Source organism: Mangifera indica, chromosome 3 (genome assembly GCF_011075055.1).
Source record: "Mangifera indica cultivar Alphonso chromosome 3, CATAS_Mindica_2.1, whole genome shotgun sequence".
NCBI classification, from domain to species: domain Eukaryota; kingdom Viridiplantae; phylum Streptophyta; class Magnoliopsida; order Sapindales; family Anacardiaceae; genus Mangifera; species Mangifera indica.
The window spans coordinates 11,747,176-11,772,353 of record NC_058139.1 but is presented as its reverse complement, the minus strand read 5'-3'; the positions used below and the strand labels follow the sequence as shown (position 1 = coordinate 11,772,353).

The window sequence follows — 25,178 nt, the reverse complement described above, 5'->3', positions numbered from 1 at the left end:
TTGATTTTAGACGTCCATATTGCACCTAACTGTGCACTTTGATTAGACATGAGATTTGCTTCTGTGATTGAAAAAGATTACAAGGATTGTAGGTTGTTGAGATGATTGTGATGATGGTAATACTGCAAAAATAGTGGCAATGGTAAGATTTCATTCAAAAAATGGAAGCTAGAGTTTTTAAACTTGAATAGTATTAACTAAATTATAAGTTTTGAAACTCATAAAAAGGTTAAGTTATCATTTTTAAAAGGCCAAAGGACTATTTCCCACCCAAGGTATGTTGAAATGTTAAGTTTCTACCATTTATCTTTGATAATACCAAACACCCACCCATGAGCAGTTAAAATTAACGGAACCTTAACCCCTTGAAATTTTATCTATTTTTATCCCTTAAATTTTAAAAACTAAAAGTTTCTCCCAATCTAAGTTTTAAAAAATAGCAGTTTCACCCTAGGGTTTCCTTTTGAAATCTCCAATGACATCTCTGGCTTCATTGTCGACGGCCTTTCTCTCCCGAAGCATCATCTCCTTCGGGCGATCTCTTTCCTCCCATTTGGAGCCCCGATCGATGTCAGAGACGCCTTGGAAGATGAAGACGAAAAACTTCGTCTTCCCAGACGAAGACGAAGTTGTCGTCTTCCTAGAGGTCTTCTTCTGGGAAGGTGTCTGCGACGCCGATCGGAGCTTCAAATAGGAGGAAAGAAATCTCCGAAAGAAGATGATGCTTCAAGAGGGAGAGGCTGTCAGCAACGGAGCCGGAGATGTTGCCAGAGATTTCAAAAAGAAACCCTATGGTGAAACTGCCATTTTTCAAAACTTAAACTTAGAGAAAATTTTAGTTTTTAAAGTTTAGAGGGGCAAAAATAGCTTATATTTTAGTTTATTTTTAATATTATAGAGAAAATGATGATTTTATCTTTACCACCGTTAATTTTAACTGCTCATGAGTGGGTGTTTGGTATTATCAAAGATAAAAGGTGGAAACTTGACATTTCAACATACCTTGGGTGGGAAATAGTCGTTTGGCCTTTTTAAAACGTAAGATTATTCTTTTTAATTTTTTAAATTTTTGGACAGTAAAATTATTATTTTACCCTTTATAGCATTAGTGTTTTTTTTTTTTTTTGGGAGTTACATTTTGGGTTGGAGAGTATGATTTATGCATTGGGTGGGTGGAAAAGGTTTTGGAGCAAACCTTGGGTTGGAAAAATTTAATTAAGGCCAAAGGATTTATTCCCACCAAAGTTTACTCTCTTCATAATATTCACCATTATTTTTTAAAAACTCAAATATTCACCTACAAACGGTTAAAATTAATCAAATCCGTTAATTTTAAAATTTTATCACATTTTCCTATTTAAACTCTAAAAACAAACAATTTCCCCCTAAGTTAAAGTTTTGAAAAGTTATATTTTTTCCCTAAGGTTTTAATTTTTTAGTAAGTTTTTTCGGCAAACAATCACCTTCTCTAGCACTCTCCTAGCAAAGTGTCTCTTTCGCCGATGTTGTCTCTCTTTCCAAATCATCCCCTAATGCACTGCTCATTGTTGTCTAGATGAATGATTGGTTTGAAGATGAATCATCCTCATTTGAATGATTCGTCGTCGTCTAGATGATGATGAACAGTGCATCAAGAGATGATCGAGAAAGAGAGACAACGTTGGAAAGTAAAAGACTTTGTTGGGAGAGCGTTGAGGAAGGTGGATGTTTGCAAGAAAAACTCATTGAAAATTTGAAACTCTACGAGGGAAAATATAATTTTTTAAAACTTTAATTTGAAGAAAAATTACTAGTTTTTAAAATTTAGAAAAAAAATAAAATAAAATTTTAATTTTTTGATATAACTAGTTAAATAATAATTTTACCAAAACTAGTAAATTTTATTAATTTATAAATAAATATTTAAATTTATAAAAAATAATAAATAAAAACTAAAAAAAAAGGCCAAAGGACTATTTCCCACCCAAGATATGTTGCATTCTCAAGTTTCTCCCCTTTAACTTTGAAAATACCAAATACTCACTCATGAGCAGTTAAATTTAACGGAACCCTAACTCCTTAAAATTTTATCTCTTTTTCCCCCCTAACCCCTAAAAACTAACCATTTTTCCCCAGGCCAAATTTTGAAAAATAGCATTCCCCCCCCCCCCTTAGGGTTTAATTTTCAATCCCCGACACCATCCCCAATGATGATCAACGTTCCAGAGGAGAGAAGAGAGGTCATCAGAGCATTGCGGTGCCTCGGGAAGGCTTCGTTGTAGGAAATGGCACTGGATTTGGTGTCGGGGATTGAAAACTACACTCTAAGGGGGGGAATGCTATTTTTCAAAACTTGACCTAGGGGAAATTGGTTAGTTTTTAGGGGTTAGGGGGGGGGGGAAAGAAGATTAAATATTAATTTATTTTTAATATTACAGATAAAATGATGATTTTGCCCTTGAATCTGTTTTTTTTAATAGTCTATGGGTAGGTAAATAGACTTTTCAAAGTTAACGGGTGGGAAATGTAGAGAAGATACCTTGGGTGGGAAGTTGTCCTTTTGGCCAAAAAAAAAAAAAGAGTAAACTTTATATGGGAATAAACCCTTACCCTTTAATTTGTCACACTAACGTAAAAACGTGTCTGTTTTGCTTTCTCTTGTGATAATAAAAACACGCGTAACCAGGGACCAAAAACGGTGCGTATTACTAAAACCATAAATCGGTTATTCTCTTGCAGACAAATCCAGAAGCGGAGAAGAGCCGAATTCCACCCCAGCTCCGGCGCAGCGATTAGAGATGGTGTGTTCCGGCGTAGCAGCACCCACTAGAACCGATATATTAGGTTTGTATCGGTCGCTATTACGCGTGGCGCGTGAGTTTCCCGACTACAACATAAGAGAGTACACGAAGCGCTGTACTATCGACGGGTTCCGCGAGAATAAGGACCTAACCGACTCAGAGTCGATATCGTCGGCTTATCGGGAGGGGAAGAGCCAGTTGGCCGTCGCAAAACGACAGTCTCTTGTGTACTCTCTCTACGCCCCCAAAGTTAAGAGCGTCATGGAACTTGATACTACTTCTATCTAGGTTTTACAGTTTTAATCCTAATTGTTATTTATTTTGATACTCTGAGGTTTTTGTTTTTTTAATTGATGAACGGCGGAAAATTATGAGTTATTGCTCTTGCTTTGAATAACACCGCGGTTTGATATAGTTCTTCTCCTTCGAATCATTGTTTGGTTGTTTGAACTATAACAATATGAGTATAGAGAAGATAGGAAATGTTAGGTGTAAATTTTATTGAATGTAAAAATCGGAATAATTCTGTGCTGTAGCACATAATCATATTTAGAATATTGGAAGATAGGGTCTTTTAAACTTTTACTGTCAGATGAATAGCTAATTAAATTCTATCGTCATTGTAGAATGGGGATAGAGAAATTATTTGCTCGTAGTGCAAGAACAAAGATTTTAAGTTTGCTGCTGTAATTGCTGCATTGTGTATATACAACAGAATTCTTTGCTGGGATTTTTTTGTTCTTGCTCTCCTGAAATGGAAGAAAATTTTCAGTTGCAGGAGGCTGTCTGGAATTCTTTAGGGATAAAAGTCTGATATTATTGTAATGCAAATAGGAAGTATCTTGATTATACATGATTGCAGTGAAAGTATTTGTCTCCCTCTTTAATAGTGGCTGAATAAGGAGTGTTCCATAGCTAGTGGATGATTGCTGACATGAATTTCTCATTGATTTCTCAAGTCCTATCCTCAATGAAGAAAATATAGAATTGTTGGGCATGCTAATTTCATCTCATGTATTTTAGTTTATTGTATCGCACTGTGAATTTCCATTGTAGCTCTATGTTGTTTTCCAAGATTTATTTTAAGCAATAAAACTATGTATATCCACTTTAGGTATACAAATATATATACACTTATATGTCTTATTATATGAGTAGATAATTTTGAATCAAGGATAAAATAACATCCAATTATGTTATAACACATACAAGTATGTGCACATTTGTATATCTAAAATAAATATATATAGTATCACTCTCTTTTGAGACTAATCCTACTAGAATGATCACAAAGCAGCAGCTGGGTATGATGTGATGAAGTACTTGAAAAGAAAATTGTGATTATTAGTAGAAATGGTTTGCTTGTGTGTTAATTCCTTGCAAGGTGAACATTTGAAGGCGGTCTCCAGTTGGTTTTGGGGGGAAAATTCTACGAGATGTAGTTGGTGTTATTGATGGTGTTTATTGGTGCCTTGTAGTTTCACTTTGGACTTTGGAGTTGTCGAATGTTTAAGCCCACAAAAGAAAAGAGAAAGACGTAAATAGTGTAAATCAGAAAAGAATTATTGAAAATGAAGACACAGAAATACAAATCTGTATGTGGATGGCAGCGACTGTATCAGCAGACTAAGCATATATGAAAGACTACTTTCCGAGCAAACGACGACCGCATGCATTCACCTCTCTCATTCGGAAATTTATCACATCCACATCATCTTGCATATTATCCAGTTTTTTGTTCTGACTGCAGCAAGATAAGTTGAATTCATGGTTAGATATCTGAGGTTCAACAGCCTTGTATGCTAAATAAGGCTGAGGATCTACCCAGATAATCCCTCAAAAAAATTTACAAGTCAAGAAGCATACTTTATCCAACCAAACATTTCAACATGAGAGATAAGCAAGAGATGCAAAAAGACTTGAAACATTATAAAAGAATTTGTGTGGGCAAATCAACACAACTGACCTATCAATTTCAGACCCCATATCGATAGCCATATCTTTCAAATCTCCCAATATATTGCTTAATTCTGAAAGTGCATCATCCTGCTTTGCCTTTTCCACCTGTTCCTCACTCCAAAACAAAATAATGACAATGAGATAGAAGTCTAAATACACGTGCATGGCAGCACAAAATGTTATAAATCAAATCTAATTTCTATTGAATGGGGCCATAAATTCTGTTCATACTGTAACCATCACCAACTAAGAAACTGAATGATGAAAAGCATCTTTTCAAGTGAAATGGAATGGATAATTTCGTTTCCTACTGAAGAATATTGCTTCAATAATGAAAAAAAAAAAACAAACCTCAACTTTCTGATAAGCATCTGCTGGCTCATGCAAAGGTGCTTGTGTGTTTGCTGGTCCCCTGGAGGCATGACTTAGTCCCAACTTCTCCCTCTGAACCATGTGGTTACCCTTCCTTTGGACAGGATCATCTGCACAACTAAGCACATAACACATGCTGTACACTAGCGAAAAGATTGAGAAGAGCAAGAAAATTAATGAACAAACAAACGAATGCACGAACAAACAAATATGAAAGGACCTCCATCAATCTTCTTTCTCCAGATATGAGTCTAGTAACCAATGTAGTATAATTTATTCTTTTGAAAAAGCACAATAAGCAGAGGGGATCATAAGGAGTAGAGGAAGAAAAATAAACCTCTTGTTATGACAGGGCCCATGATTGGGCAGGTTTTCTTTGGCTTCCAAGTCCTAGAGAACATGCCCCCAAGGCTTCGCAAAAGCTTCTCACCCTGATATTAGCATTGAACAATCATAAAATGTTTTCAATAATCCATACAATCAATTCAAAGCAGGAAAAAAGAAAAAGTATAAAGTTCTTTTTAGGTCAGCCTAGAAATATACAACTAGGAAATGATTAGTTCATATTGCATATCTTCTTGTTTTAAACAGCAATATAATTTCAGAACTTTCATGTCTTTATTCCCTCTTCTTTTTGAGTCTGCAAATCAGTTTGATGAGGGTACCAGACAAGGACTTATTAGCAATCAGCAACAGGCATAAAATTGCCGATACTAATGAGAAAAAAAATAGAAGGTACAGGTAAATGAATTGCTTTAAATTTATGACTAAAGGAACAAGATTTTTCATTTTTGTTAATTGCTTCTTAATACCACCATAAAGTCCTGGGCCAGATTAACAGTGTTAATGTGCATATCATAAGAAAAAAAACCAAGGGGAGTATATCTTTCATGAGTTATATACCGTTTGTAATTAATTGTTTAACTTAAAAACAAAAATCTATACCCGACTAAGATCATGGTCAATGTCAGCAGCATTGTGGTGTGTCCTGGTAATTTGTTCACCCTGATGATGCAACGTGATCAAAGTTTTTGTAGCATCCTCTCTTATCTCTTCAGCAATCTTCAGAGAACTGTTCACTGACTTTGTAGTCTCCTCGGCCTTGTAAACAGCATAGTCCTCCAATTCTTGCACTGACTGGTTCTCTATTTCACCTGAGTCATGGAAATCATTCTTGTATCTGTTTCTGGCAGCTGCATTATGTGAATAAGAGAATCTAGGAGAAGTCTTTCTTATCTCATCATCATCAAAAGGATTAGTGCTCATATTTGGAGTGGTTAGGTTGGGTTCAGAAGAAGTCCTTTTTGAGGGTTTAAGAGTCTGCTTATTGTCAAACTCATTGTCAGAGTCGTAAGGTTTGGAGCAAGAGGAAGCCTGATATCCAAGATCAGCTGAGTTATGCTTACCAACCCTTATGGGAGATTTCTTTAAGCCAAACATTCTTAAAGTAGAATCCTAACTGAATCTGTAAAGTAATCAATAAATGTTCCTGGATAAATCAAGAAAGACTTTCAGTGAGATTGCTATGGTGGTATAAACAGTTACAATCTAGACAGGTTGTCAAGTATTATCTAGAAATACAAAAAAGAAGCAACATCAATCAGAATGAAAACCAGAACAAATTTCTATAATAAAAAATCTTTTCAAAGAAACCGAAAGAAAAGAAAGGTAGATACAAGGGTAAAAAGTTCGAAAAAGGAATCTTTAATACCAATTGGTATACAAACAGGATATTGAGACGTTACTTACTGGCATAGGCCCTTCTTATTCCAATAATTTTGTCCCTTTATTTATACTTGAAAAGATAAAGAAACAGAGAAGATATTAAAAAGACCAAAAACAAACAGAAACTGAAATGTCAATCATATTCTACAAATTGAACATTTAGTAACTCCATACTCATGGCTTCAATTCTTTTGTAACATAAGAAAAAAAAAGTGATAAGTAATTATGATCCTAATTGTTAAGTTTTAGATAAAAAGTGTAAGAAATTAACTAAAATGATAAATGATAAATGATATTAATCATTTGACTGAGTTGGGTTACTGTTTCTTACCCAAAAAAAAAAAAAAAATCAACAAGATCACATAATATTACAAAAAAATTTCTCCCAATTTTGTCATAAACAAGAAATAACATAAAGAGGCCAAACGATTAAATACAGGGTACCTGAAACATCAAGAATAAGAACACAAAACAGTGAAAAACACATATAACATCAAATTCAATGAATAAGAAAACGTGGGTTTTGTTTGGATAACAAGAAAGAACCCAAGTAAACGAGGGCGAAATTGACCATTGCATGTAAACAACAAAAGCACAAGTCAACAAATAAACAAGACAAAAGAAAATTAAAAAAAAAAAAAAACCCCACATACGACACAACCAAACTAAACCGAAAAACAAGAAGCAGAATCAAAAGAAACGAATTGTAAGCAATTAAAGCATAGATTTAAGTAAAGATAAAAACAGAATCATAAAATCAGAGTACGTACCTGAGAAAAATCTTGCAAGAGTCAAGAGAGACCAAGCACAAAATGGGAAGCACGAAACTAAGATTGAAGGAAGAAAGGCACATACAAACCGTGTGAAGTGAAGACTTCTGAAACAGGGGAAACTGCTAAGAAAGTTGCTTTAGAGGGAAACTGCTACAGCACAGAATTATTCCGATTTTTACATTCAATAAAATTTACACCTAACATTTCCTATCTTCTCTATACTCATATTGTTATAGTTCAAACAACCAAAAAATGATTCGAAGGAGAAGAACTATATCAAACCGCGGTGTTATTCAAAGCAAGAGCAATAACTCATAATTTTCCGTTGTTCATCAATTGAAAAAACAAAAACCTCAGAGTATCAAAATAAATAACAATTAGGATTAAAACTGTAAAACCTAGATAGAAGTAGTATCAAGTTCCATGACGCTCTTAACATTGGGGGCGTAGAGAGAGTACACAAGAGACTGTCGTTTTGCGACGGCCAACTGGCTCTTCCCCTCCCGATAAGCCGACGATATCGACTCTGAGTCGGTTAGGTCCTTATTCTCGCGGAACCCGTCGATAGTACGGCGCTTCGTGTACTCTCTTATGTTGTAGTCGGGAAACTCACGCGCCACGCGTAGTAGCGACCGATACAAACCTAATATATCGGTTCTAGTGGGTGCTGCTACGCCGGAACACACCATCTCTAATCGCTGCGCCGGAGCTGGGGTGGAATTCGGCTCTTCTCCGCTTCTGGATTTGTCTGCAAGATAGTAATACGCACCGTTCTGTGTTAATTGAAACCCAACCCTAGTATTGTTGTGAAGCCCAAAGTGTAAGTATAAAAATGAGAGTTCAGTAAGAAATTGACGTCAGAATCAGAGCCCAAAACACAAAGAATGAAAGCCCAATATGATTGAACTTTTCAACTCTGACACAAACACCGGAGCCCAATACGATTATATATCTTCTTATACATACACACATACATATATATATATATATATAATTTATTTTAATAAATCCCTATTAAAATTTTAGTTGTACTAAAATGTCAAAATAACCCTTAATTTATCAATTATTATTTTTATATATACTCTTTGTTAATTACGATAATATCAAAAAATCAAAACCCATTAATTAAATAATTGGAATGTATAACACGGCATGCTTTTGGCCACATCACATTATTTATTTATTTATTTTGCATAAAATATTAACACATGCAACAAATTTGTAAGGCCAAATAACCACATCCCATCCAAGGTTTGGTACATTTACAAATTTCCACCTTTAAGTTTGAGATGTCTCCTTTTACTTAATTTTTTTTCTTTCTTGTCGCATCATCTTAAGTTCTTCGCTACCGACCATCAACACTATTATTGATTATCTTTTTCCTCCTCCCGACATATTCATCATTAACTATAAATCATTTTTTTCTTCTCCTTTTATATTTACTAATAATACCATCACCGACAATTAACCTATTTCTCTTATTGTTACATTCACTAGCTATTATCAGTCATCCTCTTTCTTCTCTTTTTATCTTCACCAATAACACTATCATCGATCATTCTTTTTCTCTTTTCGTCATCTTTACCACCAACCATTGGTTATCCTCTTTCTCCTCCAATCATCTTCATCAACAACATCATCACTAGACATCCTTCTCCTTCCAACATCTTCACCACCACTCTTTTAGTTTTTAATTTCCTATGAAAATCTTTCAATAACTCTAGATTTACATTTATTTGACTCAAGGAGAAATAAGTGAGAGAATAATAAATCTTTCAACATCTTCACCACCACTCTAGAAAATAAATAAATGAAGAATAATAAATGTGTTAATATTTTTTAATTTTAATTTTTTAGTTTGTATTAAATTGATTTTTTAACTCTTCTTTATAATACAATTAAGTAAACCTTGGGTGGGAAATAGTCATTTGACCAATTTATAAAACAAACAAAAATCACACTTTGATTAAAAAGAAAAAATTAAAATCACAAACAATATCTCTTAGATTATAATGTATGATTCAGTCAAATAAATTATTCATGGCATTTTATTTTATTTATTTTTTATCATTAGACCAACTTTATTTATTCTCAGCTACATCAATCTTTGGTTATTACTTTCCAGTTTCACCCAAAAAATTGAAATATTATACATCTAAAACATGGTTACTCATTTTTATTAGTCTGAATGATATTTCTCACCTAAGCTTTGCCACATTTACATTCCCACCCATGTAATTATATTAAAATAATTTTTCATCCACAGTCAGTTTCATGGTAAATTTTTTGAATTGACATGGTATAGTGGTTATAAAGAGAGAAAACACCTTTTATTTACTTTGTATATTATATATTATAGGCTAGCAAAATTAGTAAAGTATTTTAATTTTCAGAGAAAAAATTTAGGTTTGAATCTTTGTCATGCTTGTAAAACCACTTCATATATTATTGAAGCTACTTAATAATTTTTGTTCAAAACTTTATTAAATACACCTATAGTTCATATAAATTTTGAGGTTAATAATTATAAGGAAAACCACTTAAAAATTAAAAAAAATAGTCACATGCGACATTCAGGCACGATTTTGGTCAAATTGCACCATATGATTTGGTTTAAATCACACTCACGATAATAAGATTTGATTAGATTATACTATCTCAAACATAATTATCAGTATCTTATAATATACAATACGTATCTTACGATACGATATAATACAGATGAAAAATAATATGTATCATGAGATATATCGTGATTGATACCGTACATATTTTACGATATAGATTGATACACTTTTTAGAGAAAATGATAATATAATAGGGATATATATTAGAAATTTTAAAATTTCATAAGTGTTTGTAATATTTTTCAAAATGATGATGTGTCAATTATATTTTTATTATTTTATTTTTCAAAAGTTGTATTATACATAAAATTAAAGGTGTTTGTCGATACACAATACGTAAAATTAAGTTTTTGATACATGATTCGACTACTATGATCTCAAATGTGAATTTAGCCAAATTGCATAACCGTCCGTACAATTTAGTGAAGATCTTGCCTAGCTAACACTGCCTTGACCATTTAGTTTTTTCTTTTTTAGGTTTTAATTTTTTTTTTAAATTGAAGAGAAATGTCTAATGTCTCAAATGACTAATTCAAATGTTGGTGGAAAAAATATTATTAAAATTAATATATGAATTCCTCTAATTATCAGAATCGATAATTAACTCATCTACTAGCCATAAGAATATATTAGTAAGCCCAAATAAATGGATAATTTCAAAGTTTTCTCCAAAAGAAGTATTTGAAAAAACTTCATGATAGATATTTCAGGCTCGAGGACTAGAAGATGTACATGAAAAACCTGTTAGAGTAGCCTTAACCCAAACAAATGAAGGGAAAATCATTTTGTCAAATGATGAATGGTTACTAAAGGTGTGTGAACTTATAAAATAGGCAAACAATAAGTATCATTATGTACAACTAAAAGTTGTGCAAGTTCATGTATAAGACTTATTTTGTGATGATATGAATGTTTTTATCCAAGTTGTATTACTAGATAGAAGGTGGACCACTTTTACTAAAGCATTAATTTGAGGATTTTATGTCAACTTAACTTTAAGAGCCTCTTATAGGATGATCCAATCAAAATACATGGTCATTCTGAAAGATCCAAACCTTAAGAGGATTATGGTACTACGAATTCATACATCTGGATTGGAAGATTTATTACAATCTAGTAACGGAATAACAATTCAATATAGGATGATTTATATATTAGTGAATTCTAGTATTTTAGTATTTAAAGTTTAGGGGGGCAAAAGGAGATAAAATTTTCAGGCGTTAGAATTCTGTTAAAGTTAACTGGTCATGGGTGAGTGTTTGGTGTTTTCATAGTTAAAGGGTGGGAATTTGAGAAAAGATCAAACCTTGGGTGGGAAATAGTCGTTTGGCCTTGATTAGAATATATATCTACAACAAATTTTACATAATTAGTAATAATTACATCAATATTGCTTACTTTTCTTTACAAAGAAATAAGTGAATATTACTTTATCCATGAACTCCATGGATAAAAATGTTTGCCAACAATCGTCCCATAGATAGCATTTAGTAGTGCACATGGCCACCTGTGGTCATCCCTTATGATCACATTGTCTCATATGGTCATTGGCAAATAGGAAATAAAGATGGTATCAACTGTTGTCTAATCAAGATGAACTCTGTCAATGGCTAACTATTGATGACAACACAGCATGCCCAGGTAACCATCCAAATTAGACTTGTCATAGGCTAGGTTGGATCGAGTCATGCCTAATCTCACATGGTCCACCATGCCATAAGCCATGTTGGTACGTTGTTGCTAAACCAATGCTTAGGACATGACCCATAGCCCTTAGGTCAAGCCTTCGCAAGCTTTTCATAAGTTTGACCTATCAAAATTTAATTTTTAATACATGTTTTATATATTTTTAATTTTTTTATAATACTTTATAATTTTATAGGTTGTGTCAAGTGATCTCGTAGGCCTCCTTTACCAGTCCCTAACATGGCAGCCTTAAGTAGGCCTTGTCACAACTTGCAATTTTACAGGTCTCACTCCCCATGTCAAGCTTTTCCAACCTCATGCCATGTCGACCCACGGGCCAACATGGTCCATTGTCGAGTCTAATGCAATTGTTGTTGAAATGAAAATAGCATCCTAACAACATATATGTTATATAACAAATAACCAAGATTGGCAAGTAAATATACATTTATGTCATCCTGTAGCCTTTAGCCTAGGGTCACCAATGGCATCTAAAAATCACGTATGTTGTAATGATCAACAAGGAAGTCACGTCTGGTGTGTGTACAATGGTACGACTTTACTTATCTAACTCAATCGTCATATTGTTGTGTTTCCTCCATATGGAAACTTTATGTGTTTTTATAGGACAAACTAAACAAAATTGAATTAAGGTATAACTTATGTCATATGATCAAATTTTGCTTAAGTACGATAGTGTAGAAATATTGCGAAGAAGTGCTTAGAACGCCTATTACACAAATAATAAAAAAAAGCTTATTCCACTTCAAAGTTGTTTGTTCAAGTAACGACCGACCTCATTTCCTTGATTGTTCATAATTCTACTCGAATTCAAGTAAATTTGAAGATTGAAAATGCAATGCCTGTTCTTGAAGATTTCAAGTCAAGAACAACTCACATTAGCAAGTCATTCAAGACTCTACCAAGATTGAAGAAAACTAATATTAACTCTAGAACACCTGTTACAAAGGATGAATGACCATTTAGGCTCAAGAAAATTAAGATCAAGTTCATTGAAGGAAGTCATTTAATTATTTGGACATTTTGAAGAAAATTGAAATCCAAGTTCAGAATGTTCACTCCATATATGGAACACTATTTTCTTAAAACAATCCTCAACTTGTTCACAAAGAAAAATACCATTCTTAAGGTCATTCATTATCCTGTTAAAGTTGGACAATTTCAACTAAGAATGGAAGACATATTTCAGAGAACTTAAATACTCGTTTCAATTGCAAGATGAAAAAAGTTTTATTAGTTGAAGTTCAGAGCTTTTTAAAATTCAAAAACTTTTGTTCAAGAACATCTATTCCAAAAATAAGAATGTTTATTCCTTAGACTCTATAGAACAAATTCGAAGATATTTTCATACTAACTGGCTACAATTTCAATCTAAACAACTAGCTTGTATCTTTCTTCGAGAATCAAGTATAAAAGCAAGCCTTTGGAGAATATTCAAAGGTTGGAGTTCCATAAGAGAAATCAAGCTAAGAAATATATTCAAAAGCTCACAACTTTTTACCAATCTTTACTCTCTTAGAGCATAAATAATATCCTATTAGAGTGCGTGAATTCAATTATGTGATTAGCCTAGTTGAGAGGCTAAAAGCCTTACAAACTTTGTATTCATCATACTTGGTAAAATTTTATATAAACTATTGTAAAGAGAAAACTCATAGATCAATAAGTATACACAAAATCCTAAACAACTAGAATGCAGTCCTTAAGAAACTAGTCTATTAGTTGAGACAAAAATGGTGGAACTTTAAAGGGTTGCCTTAAAGAAATCGATGAAGAAGGTTTGATATAGAAGCTTTGAACCATGGTAAATTTTTGAACATTCTTTTTCCATTAATCTTTTAATTTATTGCACTTATATTATTTAATTGTCACTTAGATTTATTGATTAAATTCGATTGCATGCCTAAATTTTAATTCCATATTATTTTTGAAAACTTCTATTCACCCCCTTTAGGAGCATTTGGTTACATAAGGTTTTACGATGGGTCTCTAAGTAGCACAAAAATAGAAACACCAAAATACCGAAACAAAAACATCAAAACGTATTTTCTCAAAAAAGTAAGAAATAGAAACATAGGGAAACATGCAAATATGGAAAATATAGGTTTTTTTTATAAATATCAAATTTTTATAAAAAAAATAAAGTAACATGTGTTTTAATTAAAAAAATACAACAATTGATTTTGTCCAACCAATTTATAACAACATATGATAAAATAATTTCATACCAAAAATAAATTATGAACTCAAGTTCTTGAAACATGTGTGTATAAATTAAATCAATATTTATATATTTATCTTTTAAAATAGAAAATAAACATATATATAAATCAATTTATTATATTAAAATGTAAATAAACCAATCTACAAACTCAATATTATTTCATCAAAATAATAATTTCTAAAGTTCAATATTAAAGTCATTAAATAAAATATAATTAAAAAATTAAAAAAATAGTAAAATAGTAAAATAGTAAAATATTTATTATATTTTCTCTATTTGATCATTCTCCTTATCTATTATGTCATTAGCATCTTCATAAAAAAAGACAGACTGTAATTCTGGTTCATCTAATGAGAGTTTGGTTAATTGAAGAACTCCTACATTCTCCATATTCCCAAAGTCATCTCCACCAACATTCCACATCTTCTCCTTACCATCATAATACTTAGAGTTGACCGTTGACAATAAACGAAGACTATTATGAACAAAAACCAAGCTTTTTGCATATTTTAGAATTAATTTATGCCTCCTAACTAAATGAATGAAGGAAAAAGTACTTCAATTTCTTTCACAACAAGAGGAGAAACTAAGTTGTTCGAGTACTCTAAATGCTAACTTTTGAAGCAATAGAGCATTTAAATCACAACATGCCCACCATTCCATCGGTTCTATGTTAAATCTAGCACTAATTAAGTTAGGATCCTCAACAACCCATTTTTGAGAGAGAAGTTAGCATACTTGTCTAATGTTTTAAAACACCTATCTTCAGAAAAGATTCTTTTACAACATTTATTCCTCTCAATGGATACTTCCATATTTATATAAGGAAACACTTTACCTTCATCTCCTTGAAGTCATTTTTCACTATAAAACTTTCACAAATAATAAATATATCAAATAGTTAACAAATTAATACCTAATTTAATAAATAAATATATAAAATGAGTATAAAAATATATATAATTCTTATAGATATATATCAAATAGTTAACAAATTAATACCCAATTTAATAAATAAATATATAAAATGAGTATGAAAAAAATATATAATTCTAATAGATATTTACCTTGAATTCAATGAATGAGCTAGATAATAGAGTGGACTATTATTTTTTGCCCAATGATCATAAAGAATATTGTAGACCATCAAATAGAAGGGAGAATCTTAGGTTGGAAACTTTCCTTCATGTTCATAAATAACCAATTTAACCTTTTTAATCATAGAATCTTAATACTTATAAACCACATGAATACATAGCTTATTTGTATCACATACTCGAATCATATCATAAATCATGTAGTAAAAGCAAAAATGTAATTGACTTTTGCCCATTAATTCTCATCCAACACCTTATCACAAACAAATCTTGTTTTGCCTTGATCATCTTCCCTATATTGTCCCATTGTTTACTTACAATCATTAATTCTAAAGCACTTTTAATTAATTTAAATCTTTTAAGCATAACAACAATAGAAGCAAAATAAGTATCCACAACTAAAAGTAATTTCAAATGACTAAATCGGTTAAATTTAGTCAATTGCATTGAATGGTTCATTGTGAAATTTTTAATTACCATAACATCACCATGAACATCAGTTATCCAATGACATTTATTATATGTCTCTTGATTAGATTTCACATTTTTAACCGCACTAATATTTTTCAAAGCTAGATTCAAAGTATGCACAACATATAGAATCTAATCAATATGTGGAAATATGTCTTCTATGATTTCCCCAGCACCTTTACAATTTTTAGTATTATTAATTATTACTTGAACTACCTTTTTATAACCAATTTCATCAATTATCTCCTTCAACAATTTAGCAATAAAATATTTATCTTTAACTTCACCTACATAATTAACAACTTTAATAAACATCGGGCCAGATTTACAAACAACCATGAAGTTAACTAAAGGCCTTATTTGTGGGTCACTTCATCTATCACTAACAATAATAACACCTTTTTCCATCCAAGTGTTTTTAATAGGTTCCAATAACTTCTTCACATTTGTTTTCTCTTGTTGAAATAGTGTAGTTCTTAATTTGTTATACTTAGAAGGCACATATCCACCCAATGAATGATTAGTTGTAGATGAAAAAACACTAATATAGTTTGAATTCCTAGCAAAATTAAAAGGAAGACCACCAGTGTAAAACATTTTAGAAATTTTTTTATCTAATTAAGTTCTAATTTGTATGTTGAAAGATTTAGCAATATGAGAATCATCAACTTTTTTCTTCTTTAAAAAAGGATTTAACCTACTTGGTGATGATAAGGATAAAGACAATGATTGACTGATATTAGTAGTACTACTAAACAACGACACTTGCTTAGATTGAGAATTATAAATCCTTTTGGTAGCTTCATCATTCAATTTTCTCATTTCTGCTAAATCTTCAAATTTCACTTTAGAACGAACTTTAATTCCTTTCCCCGTAATTTTTATTAAGTGAGTTTTAACTCTAGTTTAAGTCTCTTGTCTTTCTTAATAGCAAAAATTACGAACCTGTTTATATGTACCCCTGATTCCCCAAGTTTTCTTAATTTTTGTGACATATTTCCACAATGAATTTTGGTCTTCATCATTATTATTTTTTGTGGAATCCACACTATTATTACTACTAGTTTTAGAATTAGAACTTTTCCCACCAATAACAGATCCATTAATGATTAACCCAATTTCAGTCAAATAAAATCACTAACAATTTGTTAAAATTCATCAAAGAAATCAACCAAATAACATAGATCACTAACTATTCTTCTTAGCAGTTCACTATACAACTGAAATAAAATTACAAATTGAAAATATAAATAAATCAATTTAATTATAAAGAAACTTTCACCTATAAATAATATTTAAATCAAACTAGAACAATTAAATTACAGACTGTAGAATTATTCAGTTAAATTATGTAAAATTAAAGATTCAATAAGTATTAATAAAATAAATTACAAATCATAATTACAAATTATATTCATGAATAATTTTTGTGTGTATGTGTATATATATATATATATATATATATATATATATATATATATATATATACCACAAGAATGGAGCATGCATATGATAGAATAATAAAATAATTTAATATATGCTTTACAATAAATTAAAAATCTTCAGAATGGAGTCTGCATATGACAGTAAATATGTAATAATTTAATATATATTTTATAGTAAATTGGAGATTTTGGGAATAGAGATGCGTCTAAAGTCCATCTAAAATAATTTAATATATTTTGACAGATAATATAAAATAATTTAATAATCATGGAAGGGAGCATGTGTCCTATCATTAACTCTAAATTCTACCATCCCAAAGACCCATAAAAATAAAAAATTGACAATCTCATAACAATAAAAACAATAATTTAATATATATTATAAAAAATTAGAATTACTTTCAGTTTATATGAACTTTTTTAACTTTTAGTTTCTGCGAACTAACAAAAGGGAGAAAGAAGAGTTAATGCACACCCAGTTAGCCATTGTACGGAGAAGGAGAGGATGTTCAGTAGATTGAAAGTGAAAAAGAAGAGATAATAGGTTTAGAGTTATTCACTTTTAGAATAAAAGAGGAATGAATTCGTTCCCCTTTTATACATAAAAAACTTGTTTCTATTAAAGAAACGTATTTCCTTTTTATTAAAAATTATCAAAATAGTTTAAATTGTTTTAGAAACTAAAACGTTTCAAATTTATGGAAAAGCACACTGTTATGCATTTTTGTGCTTCTTTGATGGGCATTAGAGCTTGGAACCTAAGATAGAAAATTATATGGCTAGCACATCAACACCACTATTTAGTAAAGGACAACACATGATTAGACTACCATTGTTTTGTGGTGTTAACTACACATAATGGAAAATTAGAAAAGAATTATATTTGGCGTGTGGAAAATTGTATAAAAAAATTGGTACTTAAAAACCAATAACAAATTTGCCTAACAATTTATTGTGCTCTTGATATTACAACATTCAATCAAATTCTCAACATGTAAATCAACAAAAAAAGTGTTTAAAATCTTTCAAACGAGTTGTGAAACTGGTCTTTCTTCAATAGACAATTGTGTAATGTCTGTGAAAGGCCATCAGCAATGTTTGCAATGATTGGAGTGTTTATACGATCCAAAACACTAATAACATCATTGACTCCATGTTGAAGGTGGTCATCTTAGGGTGGTATACCAATGATAACATCGATACTAGTATCCTATTGGAAGTATATTAGACATTAATTTCTCATACAAAACATTTACAAAGTAAGATGAAAATGAAAATTTACAAATGCATTATCCTAAGTGAAATTGTCTTTTCACTTTGGTGGGAGACTACCTATGTTGGTAACTTGCCACTATCTCTTTAACAACAGAACAATAGACTCAACCACCCTTGTTTGGTGATCAAATTGCTCCTAACCTGTGGTTATGGTGGCCCTTGACTATATATCCGTGTGTCAACAAAATCGGGCATCACCTCATGTATGCATAATAAAATGTTGTTGGAATATAGGTTGAGCTCATACGAATCAGGATGGGGATTGGACATAAAACAATAGTCATTGATTAGGATATCATTATCGTCTACGAGGATGTCCTTGTCATCGCTTGAGATGTTCTCTATAAGGAATGCATTGATCAGACTAACATCCTACCTAATACTAAGCAGCATTGGTTCGTGGTGTCGACCTTTGTAAAGCCAAAATACTCCATGACAAGTCAATACCAATATGTTTCATTCTCCTTAACTATCAAAAGCTGAATCGCATTGACATCCTACTATGACATTCATACTATTAAAAAAGTATACAAAAAATAACAATAATAAAAGTTAATATAAAGTAGAAAATGTACTAAAAATCATAATGTCTACTATAAAATATCGATCAACCTCAACAAGGAGTTAACTTCTAGTAAATTATTATTTAATCATCTCATTTCATCTACAAAAAAAAAAATCATTTATCCCCCAAGGTGTTATCATGTTTAGTAAAATTTTATTTTACACTCAAAATATCCGTTTGACAATTACATTTTTATTGTCAACCACATCTACTAACAAGATTTTGACTATTTCCATGTCAAATTTTGATTTTTTTTCCACCAAAATACACTACCCAAGTCTTTCTAAATCAATTTTTCATCAACAATGAACAAATTTTAACTCAAAAAACCCATCATTCATCATTAAAAAAATTCCAGAAGCCCAACCTAAAATAAAAAACACAAACACAAAGCCTTCACTATACCAAAAATTAAAAAATAAAAACATTCAATATTTTATACAAACATTTGAACATATTTTGAACAAAATTCATTTAGCAAAAAAGTGATTTTTTATTTAAAAAAATTATCTGATTTTATTAGATTTTTAGTTTGAATAAAAATCAACTTTGGTTAAAATCCATTTTTTTATATTGGAACAAAGTTGTCAACCTTGTTCTAGTGAATATTTTTGTATAAGTAATACTCTATACATAGAATTTGTGCAAAAAAATTATATAAATTGATATGACAGTTATTTAATAGTGATAACATGATAATATTAATATATGGCAAATAAAAAATATTGCCACATCATTGTCACATTGGTCTATATAATTTTTTTGTGTATAAATTCTGTATATATAATATTACCGTTTCTGTATAAACTTTTGAATAGATAAGTAACCTCATACATACCTTATCAAACAATATTATTTTAATTAATTAACCGTGAAATAAAGCTTTGTTAGGGATATTAATTAAAATAGTCTATTTTTTTACTTGTATACATATATAGTCCATTTTTTTCCTATTATATATATATAACTTATAATATAAAATATCTAAAATACTCTTAGGCTTTGTACTCATCCAATCAAGATTCACTCTGTCAAACATAAAATTTACCTATTCACCTAGCCAAAGTTGAGATATAAGATGAAAATGTGAAATTTTTTGGTAACTTTAACGTTGAAATGGTTGGCCAACAAATCAAACACCTAACGAATCAATTTATTTTCAAAAAACTAGTTGGATCACCCAACCAATCAATTTATTTTTAAAAATTAATTAATTGGATCTTGGTTGGTCGGAAATCCTTCCAATCAGCCTCAATCTGATAATCTTCTTTTTTTTAAAAGTAAAATCAAATTAAAAGTGACTATATTTATATAATGAGAAAAAAAAAAGTGATATATATATATATATATATATATATATATATATATGTATAAAAAGACAAAAAAAAAAAGTGATATTTTAATTAATCTCCCGCTTTGTTAAGTGGACAAAATAGCATTTTAGATTCCTAAGGTTAATTTGGTCAAATTGATTTAAAAAAATTTTGTGGTAAACCTCCAAATAATATTAATAAACCCATAGGTAAAATCAGCCTTTGCATATTTGACCAATAAGAGGAGGCCACTGAGGTTAGTTCTTGTTCCAATTCCAGTTCCAGAATAAGTTATTAAACACGATTCAGTTTCTAATTCAAGTTTGGTGTTTCCAAATTGTTGATTAGGCAGTAACGTTGGGATTCAAGTGTCCTGTTAGAAAGCAAGGAGAGATCTGCAAAAGAGAGAATTGATTAGGATTGGTAGTTGGAGTTTAATCGAAGCAAAGGGGCGATTGATTGCCAAATCTGGGCTTTTGAAAATGCCGTCTCAACGCCCACTCTTTCTCATTTGCATTCTCTCACTTTTAATTCTTGTTCACTCCAAAACTCTCAAGAGAGATGGTATGTATCTACCCAACATTTTAAATCATGGCTTCAGTTCGTTTCTCTAGCTTTTGATTTCTTAAATTGTGGATCTGGGTGTCATCGATATGAGTTGATCTGTTGTTGATCTTTTAATTTTTGAGTTTTTAGTTAAAGCTTTAAATGAGATTAAAGCGTCGCTTGGATGGAGAGTGGTATACGCTTGGGTTGGAGATGATCCCTGCGGCGACGGTGATCTGCCGCCGTGGTCTGGTGTCACTTGCTCCACTCAGGGAGATTACAGGGTTGTCACTGAATTGTAAGTGCATTGCTTTGTTCGTATGAGTTAGTTTACTTACATAAGATTCCAGTGCGAGATGAATCCTTTGTAGCAGTATCGTGTACTTGCATTGAGATTACTAGGTTGAAATTACTGTACTAATGAAAGATAAAAAAGAATTGTTATGGTGGAACGATTTTTATTTAGTAAAATAAGAGATTGTTTAAGAATTAAGATGGAAGAATTAACCATCACTCTTATGATTATTACTTTTGCAGGGAAGTTTATGCTGTATCAATTGTTGGGCCTTTCCCAATTGCTGTTACCAATTTGTTGGACTTAACAAGACTGTATGTTTCTCCTATTCCATTTTGATTTGTTTAAATTTCTTCTTCTTAATGAGCTCTAGAGTGTACTGCATTTAATCTGTGTCCTTGAGGCGTGCTCACTATGTGGTTGTGAAATTCTTTATATCATATTTGGTGATGTTTTGAAGAACCTTAATGGATTCAATTTCATAATTGTTGCCTCCGTCCTGTTCAACATAGGCAATGTTACATGTACATTTATTTCTAAACTGTGTGGTCATTTGTGACTCTTCCTGATGTGTTGGTCATGTCGCGAAGGCTAGCTATTTTTGAAAAATGAGCTTAATGTCCTAGAGTTAATGTAACACTCTAGGAAAATTTCATATCGATAAAATATGGAAGAGATGTTGTGTATGTATGGACATCCCATATCGCTTGAAGATGATATAACGGGACTGGTTAAATAGCTTGTGAACTCCTAAATTGTCACAATGCGTTTTGAGTTGCAAAGTCTAAAGTATATAATATCTTGATAGTGCAATGAGCTATTGGATCAGGATGTTACAATCAACTTGGCAATTTCATTGATATCCCAATTTTTATTTTACCTAAAGAAAAGATCCATTTAGCTAGTGTTCTGTGTCATCCATGTATATGCTTTGCCACATGTTTTAAGATTGCTTCTTTTAGCTCGGTATCTAGGAAATTGTTATCTGAATTGACTAGATAATAAGTCAATTGTTGTGTGTTCTATATGTTATAATATTGTATAATGGCTAGGTATTCTGCTGTTAATTACATTTGTAAATGATGTTATTTGTAGCTAAGCATGAGGTTGTTGTTGACTCTCTTTAAGTTATAAGGAAATCCCATTTGAGTCATGTGAGACTATTGTAACACTTGGGAGAACTCCATCTTAATGATTAGTAGTCCCACTGACATGGAAGATTTCCCTTTTTGACATGTGGAGTGAAAGGACTGAAGTGAATCCTTCTGAATATTTAGGCTGATTATAATAGTTTTAAAGTTCTGCAGTTATCCGTTTATTATTTCTAAAAATGATTTAATTGGCAGGGATCTCCACAACAACAAACTTACAGGGCCAATTCCTCCTCAAATTGGACGGCTGAAACGTCTGAGAATACTGTATGTTTCTTTATTATTGTATAAATTGCTGAGCATGTGGTTGTTGTTGGTCATCCATTTTAATTATTTTCTATTATTAGTATTTTAAATGAACTCTTCCTAAGTCGTAATGTGCTGTTGATTTTTCCTAATTTTTTTGTGTTTCTTATTATCTTTTTTGGTTGGGAATATGTTATGCTTTCTTTACTTACAAATGGAATAATCATAACTGTGATGTTGAAAAATTCATTTTATTTTGGATGTGGATTTTGGATATATATTGGTAAGTAGAAACATTTCTAGCTTCTTTTTGCACATTTTCTTTTGCATGTTAAAGTGATGATTCCTTGATGTTTTCTCGTCATGGCATATAGATTTCTTGGAATGTGTTCATGTGTATTGAATCTGATTATACAACTGGAACAATATGGAAATGATTTTGTTCTTAGAAAAGTGAAACTGGGAAAGAAGAGAAAGAAAAATAAAAATATATTACAGTTGACAGAAGTATTCAAGATGTACAAATTTGTGGAATTTCCAGATTTGTTTTCCACTGTGGGTGCAACTACTTAGGACTATGTGATTGGAACCAATTCATCAAACCTGATGCAAAGTGCATGTGTGTCAGAAAGGAATCATGGCATGCTAGTACTTGATAGTTTGCCAACGCATTAGCATTATTTGATGATTAATGTTCACAATATATCTTGATTTACATTGTGAACTTGGTGAACATGAAAGGAATATTTAGTGATTTCTGGGTATAAATAAATTTCTTCATTTTCATGTATTGTAGCTTTCATTTTCGCAAAGTGGTATTCTATGTATTCTAATGTGTTATATTGTTTTCATTGTTGACAACAATTTTATTGATTACTAACCTTGATGTGTACCTTTTAGAAATTTGAGGTGGAATAAACTACAAGATGCCATTCCTCCAGAGATTGGTGAACTAAAAAGACTAACTCATCTGTGAGTATTTTTTTTTCTGTTTGGGGTTTAAAAATATGGTCTCTCCCTTCTTCTCCTTTATGCATTGATTCACATATCTATCTGCATTTATGCAAATCTGGGACTAATTTTTTTGAAATGCCTTCAGGTCCCTGAGCTTCAATAATTTTAAGGGTGAAATTCCAAAGGAGCTTGCTAATTTACCCGAGCTTCGCTACCTATACCTCCAAGAAAACCGTTTTATTGGGCGTATTCCACCAGAATTGGGGACCTTGCAGAACCTTCGGCATTTGTAATATTTTATTTTTCTTATCTCATTCTTGCTCCCTGATACATTAATTAGCCAGTCTGTTTTTCAGCTCATTCCAATTTATTTGCTAGCTGAGAAATTATTTTTATGCTTTAAGGGATGTGGGTAACAATCATTTAGTGGGTACAATTCGGGAACTCATCCGATTTGATGGAAGCTTTCCAGTTTTGCGCAACCTGTAAGAAAAATCATTGTGGTAAAATCATTTACTTAACATAATTTCAAGTTGAAGCTGACTGCCATAATTATTCGTGATACGTAGCTACTTGAATAATAACTATTTAACTGGAGGAGTTCCTGCACAGCTAGCAAACTTGACTAATCTGGAAATCTTGTAAGTTGAAATGTCTTGTGTAAGCTGTAGCTTAGGATATATTTCTATGGCTTTGATTTATCAGTTTCAGTAATATGGAATTTATTTAACTCATGATTTGTATTTTTGTAGGTATTTATCCTACAACAAAATGTCTGGAGTAATACCGGCAGCAATTGCCCACATTCCTAAATTAACATACTTGTGAGCTTCTTTATTCAAGCTTGGACTTCTTTACTCTTTTTTTTTTTTTTTTTTATTATCTTTGTTATAGAATGTGGTTCAGAAGCTAGATCCAATTCTTTCTTGTTTTTTCTTGGAAGAAAATTCCTGTTAAGGTGTCTACCTATGATAGACTGCATTTTCCAGAATTAAGTGCTAGATGTTTTTTTTTGGCTCTTTGGGCAAATTCTGTTCTTATTCTTATGTTGATACAACTTTTCTCTTTTAACTCTCTTTACTCAATGGTTTAGGTACTTGGATCATAACCAATTTTCAGGAAGGATTCCAAGTATATTCTATAAGCATCCTTTCTTGAAAGAAATGTGAGTTGACTTTTGTTTTCTTAAAATGCGGGACAAATGAATTTGTAAAAACTTTTGATGTGGATAATGTTCAAGTGCTCTTAAGCTTTATTGGCTACTTGCAGGTACATTGAAGGGAATTCTTTCAGGCCAGGTGTAAATCCCATAGGTTTGCACAAGGTTCTTGAACTGGCTGACTCAGATTTTCTAGTTTAGTCAAAATTCCGAACCATCTGTCTTGATTACGTGCTAAAGTTGTATTGATCCTCTTTCGTCTTCAGAGTATGTGGAGAGTGAGCTACATTCTATTTATATGTTCTTGTCTAGGCAAGTAGGTGTCCTGATTTAGCACATATTATGCAATTTAAAATTCACGAGTTGCTTTTTTATATATATATGTTTGTATCAAAGATGACATCTTGTAAGTGGAGATGCATTTTTCGAATAGTACACACAAAAGTTTAATTTCAAAACATCAATATGATTATAGTAAATTTGAACATTAACTA

General features: G+C 31.4%; 3 protein-coding genes across 5 annotated transcripts; 1 reads left to right on the top strand and 2 right to left on the bottom strand.

The window, feature by feature from the left end:
- Nucleotides 1-3,770: 3,770 nt before the first annotated feature.
- Nucleotides 3,771-7,774, bottom strand: LOC123211417 (SNAP25 homologous protein SNAP33-like). 2 transcript variants are annotated; one of them, XM_044630133.1, is made up of 6 exons: nt 6,057-7,774; nt 5,449-5,542; nt 5,091-5,221; nt 4,747-4,844; nt 4,376-4,524; nt 3,771-3,904 (listed from the first exon to the last, which is right to left on the bottom strand). In XM_044630133.1, exons 1-5 carry the CDS (start codon nt 6,549-6,551, stop codon nt 4,425-4,427), a joined length of 918 nt encoding a protein of 305 aa, XP_044486068.1. In that variant the 5' UTR covers nt 6,552-7,774; the 3' UTR covers nt 3,771-3,904; nt 4,376-4,424. The 2 variants fall into 2 exon arrangements, with proteins under 2 accessions (XP_044486068.1, XP_044486069.1); XM_044630134.1 differs by lacking the exon at nt 3,771-3,904 and having other exon boundaries at nt 4,323-4,524; nt 6,057-6,600; nt 7,607-7,774.
- A 107-nt stretch (nt 7,775-7,881) lies between these two features.
- Nucleotides 7,882-8,426, bottom strand: LOC123211418 (LYR motif-containing protein 4). Its single transcript, XM_044630136.1, has one exon. It carries the CDS (start codon nt 8,296-8,298, stop codon nt 8,008-8,010), a length of 291 nt encoding a protein of 96 aa, XP_044486071.1. The 5' UTR covers nt 8,299-8,426; the 3' UTR covers nt 7,882-8,007.
- Nucleotides 8,427-20,487: 12,061 nt separating this feature from the next.
- On the top strand, nt 20,488-25,175 carry LOC123211672 (probable leucine-rich repeat receptor-like protein kinase At1g35710). Of its 2 annotated transcripts, XM_044630494.1 has the most exons (12): nt 20,488-20,589; nt 20,682-20,897; nt 21,030-21,177; nt 21,417-21,488; nt 22,521-22,592; nt 23,472-23,543; nt 23,671-23,814; nt 23,930-24,010; nt 24,095-24,166; nt 24,278-24,349; nt 24,619-24,690; nt 24,795-25,175. In XM_044630494.1, exons 2-12 carry the CDS (start codon nt 20,816-20,818, stop codon nt 24,883-24,885), a joined length of 978 nt encoding a protein of 325 aa, XP_044486429.1. In that variant the 5' UTR covers nt 20,488-20,589; nt 20,682-20,815; the 3' UTR covers nt 24,886-25,175. The 2 variants fall into 2 exon arrangements, with proteins under 2 accessions (XP_044486429.1, XP_044486428.1); XM_044630493.1 differs by lacking the exon at nt 20,488-20,589 and having other exon boundaries at nt 20,607-20,897.
- The last annotated feature ends 3 nt before the right edge of the window (nt 25,176-25,178 follow it).